Below are 16575 nucleotides of genomic sequence, written 5' to 3' on the forward strand. Positions count from 1 at the left end.
CCGATCGGACGCCGGCGAAAAAAGCGCGAAGTCATCGCCGGGACAGTCCAATCGGTGCGCTCCGTGAACTTCGGCTCCAACTTTGTGTTTGACGAGTTTAGGGCCCCTGGGGCCCTAAACTCGTCAAGCAGAAAGTTGGAGCCGAAAGTTCGCGGAGCGCGCCGATGGGACGTCGGCGACAAAAGTGCTAAGTCATTGTCGCGATCGTCCAATCGGTGCGCTTCGTCAACTTCGGCCCCAACTTTGTGTTTGACGAGTTTAGAGGCCCTGGTGTTATTTGTTGTAGTTGACGATTATACTTGTCCCCTTTGGAAAGAATTGTCCTCGCCATATTGTTTCTTGTTAAAAGTAGCCCCCCTCCCCTTTTTTTTTTCTTGTTGCGGCTTTTTTAACTTTTGTAGTTTTGTCCGAGGCTCTAACCTCATTCATGCCACACTACATATCATTGTAAAGTTTGTAAGAGATGCGAGGTCAGGCAGAAAATGGCAGCGTCCATGAAATTGACCGCTCATAGCGACACCTGGCGAAGTGTGTACACAACACACTAATACCCCTGTCAGACAGGCGATTAAATGTCAGTTTCATCGAATGTCATTTGAACGATTAGCGCGCGACACTCCTGGCGTGGCTCATTCCACGCGCGACAGATCGCGAGCTTATTCGCCGATCACATAAATGGCATTCGATGAAACTGACATTTAGTTCCCGGTCTGACAGGAATATTAGAAATCTGCAGCGTCCACTTTACCACAGAGTACTTGGAAAAGCCAATCGCTGCAATCTCTGGGAAGAGCTCGGCGAATGACAAGGCTAATAATGTGTTTAGACAAAAAAAAAAGTCTGCGATGTGGCACTGAGCATCATGAAATGTCATGCTTAGTGTCGCAGCGCAGATTGCAGCGATTGGCTCTCCCAGGGCTTTGCGGGAAAGCAGACGCTCCAGAGTATGGTACACGACAGAAAGGCAGACTCACTTGTGGCCAATGATCTCGATGATGGCCAGCAAGATCTCCGGTGCGCTCGAGCCGAGCGCCATGAGCGTGAGGTTGGCCACCGTCTCGTTCCAGACCTTGACCTCGATGACGTCCGGCTGGGCGCCGGGCACCTGAGCGGACAGAGTGATGCGGCGCGTCTTGGACGTGATCTTCTCGATGGCGCACATGAAGACGTCGGCGATGATGGCCACCCCTAGGAAGCAGTAGAGCAGGCCCAGCAGGTAGACGAAAGACCGTCCTTCGCGGGACCAGGAGGACTCGTCCAGGAACGGAAGCAAGAGCCCGTCGGTACACGTCCTGTTGCCCGGCATCCTGGACGGAAGACAGAGAGGGTTACAGCGTGGTTTCGATGCCGATCACTGGTTTCATAAAGGGCCCGGTAACTGCGTGGTTGACTCTAGTCGCTGACGGGATGAAAACGGCAGAGCGTCTCTTTCGGATGATCGGCCATCCAACACGCGTTCGTTGCCTTGCGTCAGGCATTGGGTGCGTTTGAGCGCTGGAAGCACACGAGAAGCCGAAGTTTCATCGAAGCAATGCGGAGCCCAAGTTCGTCTGCTTTTTTTGCAGGGGTTGTGGTGACGTCAGAACGACGTTGAGCTCTGATTGGCTCTGATTGAAAAATAGTGGGTAGACCTCAAGACAGCTTGCTTTGAGGTCTACCCACTATCCTTCAATTAGAGCCAATCACAGCTCGGCTTCGTTCCGACGTCACCGCAACATAGAAGCAGAAGACTTGCTTCCCGCATAGGATGCCTACGCTGGAGGCGGTACACAAATGAAAGACTTCCCAACTGTTTTCATCCTCTCGGAGATTATAACCGCCCGGGCAACTGACCATACAGCACTGCACGGGCTGGAATTTCTAGACCTGGCCCGACCCGGCCCGGAAGAGAGACTGTCCGGGCCTGGCCCAAGCCCGACAAACCTTTTATTAAATATCAGCCTGAGCCCGGCCCGAGCCCGACAGATAATAAACATGAGCTCGAAAACGTTCTCATGCATTAACCTAAAATGCCGGTGGAGTCCCTACGTTTTATTTTATCCACTTTAAATCTTTCCAAGGATTTTCGTTATTTCCTTTGAACGGCACCATGGTGACTTTGCATTTTACTTGTTTGTTTTCATTGAACCTAAAATATCAATGAGCACACATTTTGTTATCAAGAGTTTAGAATTTGCGGCAGAGGCACGGCTCGAACCCGAGAAAATGTGTGCTGCCAGGCCCGAGTCCGGCCCGCGGGCCGGGTCGGGTTCGGGCTTTCGGGCTGGCCCCGGCCCGTGCAGTGCTCTACCTTGGTGCTCGTGCCAGGACCGTTAAAGTGGTTGAAAAGTACTGCAGCGTAGTGTCATGGCGTGCAGACAGACGCTGGAGCTGAAGAGCCAGACTTCGTGGATGCAGTTCTCGCATCTCGTTTTAGAGGTTGTTGCACATCCGAGTGCGTTCGTGTACGCGTGGGCATCATGGTACTTGTTATTGTATTGTTTTTCTTATTGTTCCAGAGTGTCATTGCCACGTTGTTTTTGTTGTTTTTCTCTCTCTCTCTCTCTCTCTCACACACACACACACACGCGCACACACACACACTCTCTCTCTCTCTCTCTCTTTCGAGATAGTGAAAGAGCTTTTCTTGGTTTCGACTTTTGTCTTTCACCGATTCTACGCCATCGCTACTTTTCGGTGCACCTTTTCTTTCATGTAGTGCTGCCGGTATTGCGCATATAAAAAGTGGCATCATTCCCAAAAACCGAAGAGCGTTGGCAGTTCAAATCGTACAATCACAACTTGGAGATGCGCTTTCAGAATACTGCACTCATCAAGTTGCACCTTCCACAGCATAGACAAGCAAATAACGTTTTACGTCGTACTAAAAATCCGCTCTATGAGCATTTATGCACGAAATATATCAAAACAGCCTAACCTAACCTAATCCTATGATAACCTAACCTCAGCCTAACCCTGCTGAAACTTAATTTTAATTATACCAAGACCGCAACAGCGGTGCCTTGGGCCGCAACATTTCTTTTATTGGTTAGTCTCAAGAACCAAGCAACTTTCTTCAGTGTTGGGTCAAGTAGATCTAAGAAGTACTTAAAGTACAAAGTGAAATAGAGGTTATGTACTACATGTAAAGCAGTAAGTACACCGGGCGCAATGTACTTTAAACAAAGTACTACAAATACAATGTAGTTTTAAAATACAAGGGCTTGTAACACAGTCTTTCATGATGCCCTTTCAGTCCTCTATGCAGTGTTTTTTTTTTTTGCTAGCATGCATTGCCCCAAGGGTAATCGGCAGCACATCAGTTATTCGGAAAATGGCAGCGAATATTGGATTTTTGGAAATGGCGCAAATTTCAGAAGTCCCTACGGCTTTGAATTTGGCGCAGCTTCCATTGGCTTGCACTCAAGAACTTTTCTTTTTTTAACCCAAGGAGGTTAAAACAGACTAGGAGAAAGCATGACGTAAGCACCGTTGTTTCCGCAAGCAATCCTTTCGTGGGGGCTTGCTTTCAGAAACGTCTTACCCACTATGGGGTTTTCAAAGGCCCGCTAGCTACGTGCGCGCGCTTCAGAACATGCATCGAAGTGGCAGCGCGAGCTCCCGCTACAAATAGCGTGGCTTGAAACCACGGTCTGCTAAAACTTCTTTATACCTTTAACCTCCACGCTTGCGAGAAGCAGCTGGAGTTCGAAATACTGCGGCAAAGCCGCCCCCGGTAGAAAGAGAGCGATGCGCCGTCTGCTCGTGTTTCTGGCGAGAGTCGTCCAAATTTGATGAATGTTGAAGTCGGGCGTTGCAATTTTCCCAGAAAGTACCAGGAAAAGCTACTTTAAGTAAAGTGCATGTACATACTCAGAGAATGTACTTCAGGTAAAGTGCAAGTTTTCTAAACCTATACTTGAAGTAGCACTTTGAGGTATACAATATACGCTTCCCAACACTGGCTTGCACCACCCCAAAACACATCCAGTTACACTGGTTGTTTTCATGGTATTGTTCTCTTCGGGAGAAAATATATGCGCGTATTTGGGCACCGACCTAATGTCTGAGGTGTACGCCTGCAGCTCTACGCAGTCATAAACAGAGTGAGCTACGTAACCTCTTCCGAGTGCAGGCCAGATGCCCAAAATTATAAAGGGAGAATTCGAGTCATTTTACGCCGTCGTCATTTCTCGCGGACTGCGACCACATGCGCAGAAGACAGAACGCGACATGTTGGCTTACATGCACCACGACACACGCGAAGGCACTTCTACGAAACCACGGGCTCACAACAGACGACCATAAAACTCTTCTCCTTGGTGGTGTTCGAGCGTTCCTTGTCGAGTTCTTTATCCAGTGACCATATGCTGGATCACGTTAGTAATAAAACAAGATGATTCTTCCGTCTTTTCGGAAGACGAAACGTTAAAGTCCGGGTAACACTACCAATACGTAAGATTTTCGGTGGTCAGTATTTATTAAACGTATACGTCTAAACCCGTTATGCACAACGCGGTAACCGGACAAAAGCTCACCGGACAAAAGCTCACCGGACAGAAGCTCACCGGACAAAAGCTCACCGGACAAAAGCTCACCCGTTTTTTGACAGACACGGACAAAAGCTCACCCGTTTTTTGACAGACCCGGACAAAAGCTCACCTCTATTTCTTTTTTTTTTACTATCCGGGCGAAACAGGGGCTGAAATAAAGTGCGGACGCAATGGACATTGGACCATTTTTAGGAGAACTTGTAAATCATCCACATTTGAGTTGAGAATTTTTTAAAAATACTTTGAAAGAACTGGAGTTCGGCCTTTTGGAAAAGTACAAGACAGATGACAAATTTAAAAAAAATTGTGCGGGATTTTAGATTGGCTCGGGTTCCTTCCACCACAGCTTGTTCTACAAGAACTGACCACCAGGGAAAAGTCTACCGGTGACATCGCTACCTACTGGACTATTTTGATTGCACGTATTTCAACGGCCGCTTCCGTTATGCTTCTGTTCCATCTGTGGCGGCACCCAGAGCGAATTCTTCCCTTCGCCTGACTCTGCGCCGACGGCGACCGGAGTTTCCCCCGGTACGGTGGAATATGTACGACACCACTCTTCAAGATAAAGACCGGATGAGCAACACCTGCAAAAGATAGAGTACCGGGTTCCAGAAGCCCGTCGGCCACGCTCATCCAAGCCTTTTGAGGCTGATTGAATGCCTACAGCAAAATCAGGCGCTCGTTGCCACGGCATTGACAAAAGCCCGGAGAGGTGAGCCCACCGTAAAGCGGGTGCGAAAAATTACTCTGCACCTGCAGAATCGTCTTAGAAACATTTGCGAGGGCTTGCATGTACATCGAGATCTACCAAGACTGCTGGAGCTAGTGAGGCACTGCATTCGCTTCTAACCAATCGATAAATAAACTTGTTTCTACTAAAATCAACAAACCATGCGCCTGTCAGATTTAATTTATCGTTGCCTTTTTGTGTCGCACGCATGCACCTAAGTTGTCCGCACTCGTGTTAAGACCAACATGAAATTTTCTTGTGGTGAGCTTTTGTCCGGGTCTGTGAAAATATGGGTGAGCTTTTGTCCGGGTCTGTGAAAAAATGGGTGAGCTTTTGTCCGGTGAGCTTTTGTCCGGTGAGCTTCTGTCCGGTGAGCTTTTGTCCGGTGAGCTTTTGTCCGGGATTCGCACAACGCATGCTCAGAACTGGCTCCGACACAAAAATCACCGACGTTCCTGAAGCGCCGAGGAAACCGTCAGCACGCGCTCCGCAGAACCGGACTCAAGCCGTGGCCGCCGGTGAGTGCCGACAGTGCATCGTTCATAAACGAGGGGGTCGCTGTTCGATGACCTTCCGACGGCTCAAATAGAGGTCAAGTCTAGATCAAGAACGAGTAGGAACGCAGCCTCTGACGTTCAACAAAAGACACCAAACAAATACGAGCAACGAAAAGGGTCACCCGTCCGAGACGTAAAAGAAAAACATATATCTAACAAAAGTTCAACGCGGAGGCCAGCTCCAGTGAATCGGTGTGCTGTCGAACGATTAACTGTTGACCCAGCTATCAACAATATCAGCAGCAGAAACAACGGCGATAATTCAACTCGCCGGTAGACGGCCGCGTTTGAGGTCATAGCCCAGCTGCGAGAGTGAGTAGAGGTTACCGCATGGGGTCAACAAACTACAAAACGTCCGCACGAATCTCGAAAGAAAATAGCGGGAATAGTAAATCCTGTTTCAGTGGCCATTTGAAAATTCTTTTTCTCTCTCTCTCTCTCTCTCTCGTAGTGTCTAGATGCCGACTTTGTACGTGCATACCGGTTAATTGATTAAGGAGCTTAACCAACTCTGTCTGCGTGGGAAGTGAAGTCTCGCGAACTTGCATGCAATAGGGACTATAAGATGTTTTCCCACGTTAGGGCATCGTAATAACTGATTTCCATTGCAGATCTATGCAGGCTGTGTAAAATTCCAAAGTAAAAAAAAAAAACGGAACAAAATACAACACCTGTTACATTGGTCGTATCCGGTTGTAATGCCGTCTAGTCCGGGAAGAGAAGACGGCGATGCAGCGTAATAACTTTATCTCGTGTTCTTCCGTTTATCACGGTGCGGTAGCATCAGGTGAAACCAAAACAAAACAAACTTGAAGATACAAGCTATCCAAATGATTATCCAACTCCAAGATGCATGTGCGCTTCGGCGTGTGAAAGTTAGCCCCAATCTGTCTGGTGTCTCTGCTGTAGATGATAAATTTAGTCGGTGCACTACCATAGCCTAAGGTCCCTTAATAGTTATTATTTTTTTCTTTATTTGTTTGCGGATCTTTTCCGCGTAGGGGGGCAGAGATAAAGGCACGGTGCCTGACAGGGCCTCTGCCTTCCCCCCCCCCCCCTTGCAGTTCAGCAACACAATATATACAATCTACAAAATAAGAAACAACTATTGAACAACTATAAAACAACTATGGAACAGATATGAAATAACTCTGGAACAACTACGGAACAGATATAAAACAACACCAGACATCAGTCACGCCACTGTTACGAGATATACCAAAACGCACAAAATCTGCGATCAAGCTCTCTAGGCTTTTGAAAAGAAATCTATTTTACCAGAAAAAAAAGAAGAAATTAACAAAATGAACAGTTAACGAAAATGACATTAGTTCGAATAAACTATATGGTGGACACATCCTAAACTGGAGAGCACATTATACAATCGAAAATGTAATGTCATTTAACAGCCCTGTGCTGTTTGGAGTCCAATTAACTGTTTTTTTTAAATTAAGTCCTGCATGTAAAAAGTATGTGCAGGCACTTCGAATTGCCTGCGCACGCTTTACCCGCACAGAGTGCGTGAGTGTGTATTTATTGTGTGTTTTTATGTTGTCTCTCCTGCGTAGACCGAAAGGTCCGCAGTATTGTAAATAAATAAAATAAATAAATACCAGCATCTTTCTGCAATGTTTTTTGAAAGTATATAACGCTCGATCAAATCTATGTCTATATTTGTTCTGTTTAAAGTTCAAGTTATCTGATAAGTTAAGGCATGCCGACCGTAGTTCCTCCTTTTGGCTGGCATCTTTCGCTTTGGATCTCGTAATGCGTATGGATTCAAACTATTTGTTGGTGCGGTGTGAAGTTTGTCTACCTATATGCATTGCAAGAGTTTGAAATAATAGATCTAGTCTGCCTTCAGCATATTACATTTGATAAAGAGTGGCTGTGTGCGTAGATCCCTTCTGTCCCCTTTATAATTTTCGCATATGCGTAATATCTTCTCCTGTAGTAGGATTAACTTATTGTAGTTTGTACCAGTCGTTGTAGCCCAGAGCATAATGCCATAGCTCATCTTGGAGTAAAAAAGTGACTAGTACAAGATCTGTTTAAGCCTAGTAGGTAGTAAATGTTGTATTTTAAAAATACAACCAGTCACTCGGGATAGGTCAGCTTTGAGTCTATTGATATGTGTGTTCCATAAAAGGTCCTCACCGAACCATACACCCAAAAAATTTTGATCTGTCACTTGCTCCAGTACCGTGCCTTCAAAAGTTATGTGGACAGTGCTGTCATCTCGTTTATTTACCGGCTTAAAAATTACATACTTTGTTTTATTTGTATTTATATCTAAGCGATTGAGTTCTAACCATTTGGATAGCTTCAACAGATATTCATTAGCTAGCGTCTCTATACTTTTTTTTTGTTACACCAGAAAAGAAAACATTTGAGTCGTCAGCGTTCATTATTAGTAAGTAACGACAACCAATACAGATGACTAAAGCACATTCCTCTGGAACAAAATGGCGTCGTTCAGTTCTGTCCTATGTTGTGCGCCGCCATTCGCTTCCTAAAACCTGCATCGTCACGCAGTCGACGCTTCAAAGTATGTCACTATTTGTAGGAAGCTCTTATCTAGGAACTTTACCATAGCCTGGGGGAAAAGGGGGGGAGGGGGGAGGGGCTTTTAACGTTCGTCACGCGAATGCAGGCTACACGTGCTCCGAGCTGCGACGCGTTTGCGCACTCATTATAGTCGAATTTTGTATTTAACTGCTCGCTCGAATTTGTCAATTACTTTTTAATGCGAAAGCATTAAGTGGTCTCATGGAGCGAGCCGACGTCATCAGCTTTGAAACCATGCAAAACGGCACCTTAATGAAACCACGCGCAAAGCTAGCCAACGGCACCTTTTACACTTCAGTCCCATTGGCTGGCGCGCGTGGACGAGGTTCCCATTGGCCGCTGCGCGTCAGTTTGTAGGGTGTCATCCTGACTGTGTTATCATTGATCACCGCGTTCGCTCGCCTCTTATCGGTTGTACGGCGCGTGGCAATATATACGGCGCATGGAATAAACCAAGGGATTCGTTTTGCTGGGAACTACGTTGCTGCCTGTTCCTCCCTCGCGCCGCAAGGCACACGACAGTTTGAACGATCGCTCACGCGATGGCGCTGCGTGTCCGCGAGGCGGCGGCTCCACCTTTCCACTCCCACGCCCGTTGTACCAACACCTTCTAGAAGACAAGGCCGTAGCGCTCTCCTCGTGACGTCGCAAAGGAAGGCCATCGGGGGCGCGCGTCGATCGATCGTCGTAACGCGTTTTTAGTCACATAGGCGTGTCATATTAGCTAGAATGAAAGCTGCACATAGCAACGGGTCTAGAAAACATTTTATTACACGAGCAAAATATTACACCGCTAAATAATCGGTACGAAATGGCACGAGGTATGCGTACAAGACGTCTATAGAAAAATGTGATTGTTTTAAGTCGAAAACATTGAGTCATGCAATTATTGTTTTAGGAATGCATATTTTATACAGAAATACTTCGACAAAATGGCGAGACACGCAGTGATTTGGAAACAGCAAAACAGAACAGTTAAAAATCAGGTAGACGTGGTCAACGCGGACAAGGCAAGACAAATGTTTCTCACGATCATGTAAGCGACGTTATTGCGTGCAGTCACTGAATTCTTGCATCATACCCCCGCCACATGGCAAAATTAATGCAATTTCGATCGAATGACATTGTGGGGTCGACAAATCCGCTTGCGGCGCTCGTATAACCACTCAAGACCGCGAGCTGATTAAATCCTATATCACTGAATGAAAATATATTAACTTTTCCGTGTGGCAGGGGTACTAAACTTACTACTTAGTCTACTAATTTACTTCTCCCTATGAGGCTCGAGCTGCCTTAGAACAACACATAACTTATTTTGTATATAATAATACTATTACATTAATACAGTTAAGATTTTAGTATAAACGCGGAAAAGGCAATAAAATAACTTTAGCATAAATAAATACAGAACCACGAACAACGCACTTTCAATAATCACACAAACTTGTTTTTCACCTTCCAGTGAAAACAAGATTAGCGCGCATATTTACAAATGTCGACGAAACTGCACGCGAATCATGACAAAGAACAAAATTGCAATCTATCATGCGATTAAAAAAAAACAAAAAAACGATTGCAGCATCTTACTTGCGTCCTACATGACCAAGAAAGCCCGTAAATAAGTTGTTTCTCACCTGTCGATCGTATCCATACGTCCCACAATATCCGTGACGTACACATTTGAACACGAACTCCAAGAAGCCTAGCTCTCTCTGTCGAGAGAGGTCTATCGATTAATCGACCAGTCTTCGTTGGCTAGTTGTTACACATGTCACTCAAACCGAAGCAGGACTTCTTTCACGAATCCACGTAAATGCCGTAGTATCAAGCGAACACAAAAAAACTACCCGAGACTACGGTGATGACAAAAATACGACGGGAAACAAGTCTCAAAAGTACCACACACGAGAGCAGCGGCGACGAAAGGCTTGACGTTGTCGACCGATCTCTTGCTCGTGTGCGCTCCCTGCGACAATGACTGGATTTCTTTTCGGTTTCCTTCCCTTCTGAGATGTCTCGGCGTTCCTTTTCAGACAGTCAGCAGCTCACACACAACGTAAATTTACCAGAATCAGAGCCATGTGGCATCGGCAGCATCGCAGCCGGTCCTTTCGAAAAGTGTGGGGTGCTGCGGAACTGCAGGTAGTCCCGCGGTTACGGGGATACTCATAAATATAAATTTGGTACTCTCAACCTTGGTAACGCGTTGTATATTACGTTTATATTATATATATAATAAATTGTACAAGACTGCGCCTTTAAAACGTATATTAACGCCGGATAAACGCGCATGAACACCACCGCGCCGAGGTACATTTTTTTCACGTCGATAGCGTATTCTCACGTAGTTGCGCCATGGACTTCCTTCCTCCGCCATTGTGACGTAACCTCTCAGAGCGCTCTGGCCTTCTTCTCTAGGAGGTGTTGGTTGTACGCCGCAGATTAAAGAAGGGAGCGAAGAGCGGTGTGCGTGCTTTCGCATTCACAACTCATAAGAAGTGCTTAGGTGTACCTCGAGCGTTTTTAATTAAAGGGGAGCTCTAGCCAAAAGTATTTTCTACTTCGCTATTTCGATCCATTTCTGCGAGTGTTCCGCTCATCAGTGTGAAGGGCTTTGCTATAATATCGGTACGCGTGCCCGCCACGTGCCGATCTCGTAATGTTTTCATCTCTTTTGTACTCGCTAAGATCATTCGTTAAAAAGCTCGTTCAAAAACTCGCGAATGCTTACGACCGTGTGGCTTAAAAATACACAAAAATTAAAAAATAAACACTTTTTTAAAAAGCCCAAATGGGACACATCTTTTTTTTTTTGTCTGTATAAATAAATTTACGGAAAAAATGTTTTTTTTTATTTACGCCGTTAGACGCAATTTAGGTGGAGACATCTCTAGGCCCTGCCCAGTAACGTCTGCGCTGAAATTCTCGGCTCTCATTGGTTGGATAGGTGATTGACGTGTGGTATGGTCGTTTTAAAATTATTTCTCCGTGCAGTGATAATATTTTATCGAAAATATTTTTATGTTTAAGAAACAAATAATCTAGATAGAGTTTATTTTTTCAAGAATATCCTGAAAAAAATTGGGTGAAAGAAATTATCAGAATGAAGTTTTTTTTATGAAAAACCCAATTAGTTAAGGAAAGGAAAGAATTAAAGTAGGATACATATGGTGCGCAACCACCGCCAGGGAGACAGGCTCGGTCAGTCGCTTTTATTAAGAACTTTATAGTGGGCTTCTATAGATAGAGAAATTAAAAGTAATATAAATCAACTTGAAATAGTCCAGGAATATTGAAATCTTCAGATGTATAAACAATTGATGGTGTCTTCATATCTTGTGTTCTATCTTGATCCTTCTGTTGTTGCCACTTCGTGATTGGGTAAGTTATTAAATTGGTATTTGTTTTGTTTCTGAAGGTTGGGGCCATCTTCTGAGTGGAGTGCCAGCCGCGGGTACGACATGTGGGGGAAACTAGCCCTGGGGTTGTCAGCCCCATGGTTGGCACATCCCACATACATAGCCCGTGGGGGTGGTCCCAATGCTGGAGTAGACGCCCCCAGCGAGTCCACCCCACCAGGGGGATCCTCGGATTCGTAAATTCCCGAGGCTCCCAACCGGCTGGTCTCTCCTGTTCGCAGCTGGTGAGGAGGGCTTCGTTGTTCCTCCCATAGTCTTTGGGCCATGAGTTGTCCTTGCGGGGTGTCTTGACAACGGTCCGAGATGCGTGGAAAGCTGGCCCTGGAGTCGCTAATTCCAGGTTTGGCACGTCTCGCAGAGCTGGCTGGTGGTGAGCGGATCCATGGTTGGGTTGACAATAAAATACACAGGGCAGAAATAACGGTTCGAACCGGTTCGAACCTTACAATCTGAAACACCTTTTTCCGCTTCTTCGGCAAGCTCTATACTGTCGCCCTAGAAGAGTATCTATTATGTTTTTATCGTTGCAAAATCTGTTTTAATATAAGTCAACAACAACAAAAAATGGTTTAAAAAAAAGGTTCCTTCAGTTTGACTTTTTGCTGTGATAAGTCACCAGGAGCGCGACCGTTGAGTCAAATCTGTCGTGACGTCACAGGTATAACAATGACAGGCAGCACTTTTACTTGTCGCCGGAAATTGGCGACGTGCGCGATCCAAAGCGTCGCCTTGGTCGGCCTTCCACGATTGGCCGAATGCTGACTATGACGTCAGCTAAAGGATTTCTCATCGGAGGCAATTTTGACCCTATTGACGGTGTTGTTTTAGGAGCGTAGCGACTTCATGCTTCCATCATGCACTGTACAAACACCATCGAACTTCTTGTTCACGATGACATGACGTCACGTCCAGGAGCCGAAAGGGGGCGCCACCGAGACATCTCGGCATCAATAGGACGTGTACAAAAGTTTCATTTAGACAATCATAAGTGTTTGTGAATGCGTGCTTACCAATATTCTATTGTCGTCACTTGCACCCCTCAGACTCGTGGCTCTACGGTACTGGTAAAGAACGGGGAGTTTCCGTTGACCGTTTCTGACATCGCTGCTTCGCCAGTGGTACATCGAGCCGTCACTTCGAGCTCGCATTAGCAAGGCCCGCCATCCTTAGCGTGCTTGTAGGAACGACCCACGAAAACTTCCTAACATACACCCTATAGACAACTGCAAGCATGGAGCCCCCAGCGTTGCCCCATGAGTGTAAGCGCGGGCTGATTGCATGCACAGCGTCTTTGGCACTGCGTATGCAATCAACTTAGCAATCATTCTCATCTCCATGGATCTCTTACAATTATATTGTTCTTCTTGCGTATTTCAAAACAGGAAAATTATTCTTCAATGCCTCCAAACACCGACACCGCGTGTGGTGTTGGTACGAAGATGTGCGCTTGTTCCGCTGGTGTGTGAATAATTAAATATCGGTATACAAGGAACGTCTCCATAGAGCTACCCGTCACCAGCGAATTTAGATCGGATCACCAAGAATGAAGAGGTTACGGAGAAATTTCTCATTTCATGAGCCAAAATGGTGACCATCCGACCTCCCATCTCCCGTCTCCGACGGGTAAAAAAATTCCAGACAAGTAATGCTTTTTTTAATAAACTGATTTTGCTACTATTACTCGTTGTGAGAGATCACAAGAGCTCGGTCCTAAGAAAAGGCAGATCTGTGAACGGGCCTTGTTAATACGGCCGTTTATTTTGTTCATCTACTTCTGGCTCTGATATCGCCACGAACAAATCAATAAGGCACGCAATTTAATAAAAGACAGTAAAAAAAAAAGACGTATAATTTGTATACGTCACCTCATTTATAAGGTCAAGGAGCACGACACCGAAATGGAGCGAGGGCTGGCACGCCTTAATTGGGCCATAAGTGGCGCCCCCCTCCCCCTCCCCTTTCCAACGACGCAACAAAGAGAGAAGCCGTCGTTCTTTTTGAACGAGGAGGCCAAAGGTGTTGCAAGGGCAACAGGCGTTTAATTTATGGTCACCGTACGCGACACTCAACACCTTGACCTAGCTGCTCCATTAGAGGAGCTAGTATTCTCTTTTTTTATTGTTTTTATTAACATCAGAGGCGTGTATATGGACCTGTTTAGTGACTGTGTTGTGTGTTGTGGCGCGGTTTCGTCATTGGATATTGTGCTCTGGATCGTGTTTACGGAACCTTGGGGTGACTCGTGTTGTGGCTTTAGGGAATACGAGTAAAAAGAAAATGTTCTTATCGCTTCGTATATCGATTGAAAAGACCGCCAATTAGATGTGGGCCTCGCATTTGCCCGAAAGCACCATGTACTTTTTCGGCCTGTTCGTAGCACCGCTCGCACTACTTTTACCAGGACATCACAAATTCGAAAAGGCAGCAGCAAAAGCATCTAAATCAAACCGAAAATCACATACTTTCTCACTCACGTTCCCGTGATCTATCGACTAGATCGCGAGATGCAGAGATCTGATAGCGAAATGGTGCCAGGCATATGCAGCATCTAAAAAAACTCGGTAGATAAGAATATATCTCTAAAAAGAATAAAGGAAAAAAAGCCAGGAAATCGCAACTTGTTGTAAATTATTTTGCAAATTTATTCGGACAAACTGTATGTATTTCAATTCAAATAAGCTTAGCATTCGGACTGCCGAAGCTACGTCTTTCAGGCATGCGTTGTATTGATGCAGCTTGTCCCAGAAAACAAATTTACAGTATTTTTTTCACCGCAAAAATAAACTATACATCGCCTAACGCCTAGTCGGCGGTCGCTCCGCACAAACATATATAGTGGTAGCGGTCCGGAGCAAATGCCAAAATTTCAAAACTAACCGTTATCTTATTCAGAAGTTATGCGACTTTCCGAAAGTTTCCATGGGAAAACGGTGCCCGTTCCTGGTAGCTGTCTCCATTCAGCTCCACATCGTCGACCGTCATTTTCCCATTGAAAATGTTATTAACCACGTATAACCTTTGAATAAGGTAACGGTTAGCTCTGAAACTTTGGCATCTAGTCCGGACTGCCAGCGATACATTTGGGCGGACACTGGACATTCGGCAATCCGTAATTTATTTTTGTAATAAAAAAACAGCAAACACCGTACCTTTCTGGGTTTTTTTTTTTGGTTTTTTTTTTTTTTTTTTTTTTTTTGAGTACACAGCTGCATTACTCGACTTGCACTGCGAATGCGTACTTTCTCACTCTAAGAAATCTGGAGCGTCTGCTCTCCCGCAAAGCAGTTCGGAGCGCCAATCGCTGCATTCTACGGGGAGAGCTTGCCGATAATGACGAAGTCTGCATTATGTTTAGACACACGAAAATAAACGCGGTCTACGCTGTGGCACTAAGCATGGCGAAACGTGTATGTTCAATGCCACAGGGCAGACAGGTGTGATTTTTTTTAATTTTTTTTTAGGTTTAAGCATATTATCAGCCCCGTCATATTCGGCAAGCTCCCACCGTGGAATGCAGCAATTCGCTCGCCCAACTGCTTTTCGGGAGAACAGACGATGCAGATTTCGCAGAGCGTGCATTTGGAATAGCTGTGTAAAAAAAAGAAAGAACATTACCTTCTCTTTTCTTTTTTTTTTCTTTTTTTGATAACCGTCACTGATCACCTATAGTGACAAAAATTAAGAGGAGTAAGTTAGAAGTATATAGATATTGGTATATAGACGCTTTGCAGCAGCTGTGCATGGACGCCGCCATAACTGACCTTCAGTTTTTGTTTACTCCTATTTCGTTTATTTCACTTCATCATTGCCATAGCAGGCCAGATTATTGCCACATTAGATTCAAGTGGGTCCTTTTCTAAAGCAGCGACCTTTGTAGAGGATCGTCAACTACCGTTTCAGTTGCTCGGCATCTCGGTAAGACAAGAGAAGGTCAGCAATGGCGGCTGTAATTTGGCGCGTGTGTAAAGCGTCTATAAATGACGAAAAGACACTAAAAACGATGGTGCTGTTCAAAAAACGAATATTTGTGGGACAGCGCATAGATGTAATAGATTGAGACTGAATGTTGCTCTTCATCGCCACTCTTGACAGAGTATTAATACCCGTGCCACACGGACATGGCAAATGCCATACAGGGCGAATCTCATTCGGGCGCCGAATGGCATTACATTTCAAGCCCGTGCTACACGTATACATTCCGAATGTCAATTTGCGCCACGATGATGATAGCGCCTGCTCTCCGAAGAAAACTAATTGTAAAGTTTATTGCAAGCTAAATACGTTTGTTCAAGGTTATGATCTCTAAAAAGCGTCTATAGGTATAGTTTTAAACAAATTTTGCAGTCAATTACTCTATATTGTTTACGTTTCCGCCGTAATTCATTTGTTGGTGACGCTCTAGTTGCTCTAGCCGCAATAAGCCAAAGCCAAAGTCGGTTAATGAGCGCCCTCATTTATTTACGCGCCCAAGCACCATGCGAACAGCAAAGGCTCGAAGCCGAAGCTGAGGAGGCTCACTTTCGCGTTCGTGAAATCGAAGAGCAGCTGCTCTCGAACTCCGTGGTTCTGGCTGCTGCTTTCGCTGCGCACCGCCCAGTGCACCGATCGCGGCTGCTCGCGGCGCTTGCGGCTCCATCGGAAGAAACTTCAAGGTTCGAACAAAACGTAACCAAACCGAGAAGAAACGCGAAAAAGATGGCGACGCAGGCGAAGTGGCTGTGTCTATCTGGGTTAAAGAGTAGCCGCTTGCAATTATGTGACAAGCC

The 16575-nt window shown here is 45.5% G+C and overlaps 1 protein-coding gene across 1 annotated transcript in view; it reads right to left on the minus strand.

Annotated features, from left to right (window-relative positions):
• Positions 1–16575, minus strand: part of LOC8028603 (sodium/calcium exchanger 3) — a 54751-nt gene that overhangs the window by 15778 nt on the left and 22398 nt on the right. Inside the window, exon 2 of the mRNA XM_029981093.3 lies at positions 975–1307. Coding sequence (XP_029836953.2) covers positions 975–1306 — 332 coding nt within the window. The 5' untranslated portion in view covers position 1307. The remainder of the gene's footprint in view (positions 1–974; positions 1308–16575) is intronic.

Source organism: Ixodes scapularis, unplaced genomic scaffold (genome assembly GCF_016920785.2).
Source record: "Ixodes scapularis isolate PalLabHiFi unplaced genomic scaffold, ASM1692078v2 PGA_scaffold6__148_contigs__length_123643588, whole genome shotgun sequence".
In the NCBI taxonomy this organism is placed as follows: domain Eukaryota; kingdom Metazoa; phylum Arthropoda; class Arachnida; order Ixodida; family Ixodidae; genus Ixodes; species Ixodes scapularis.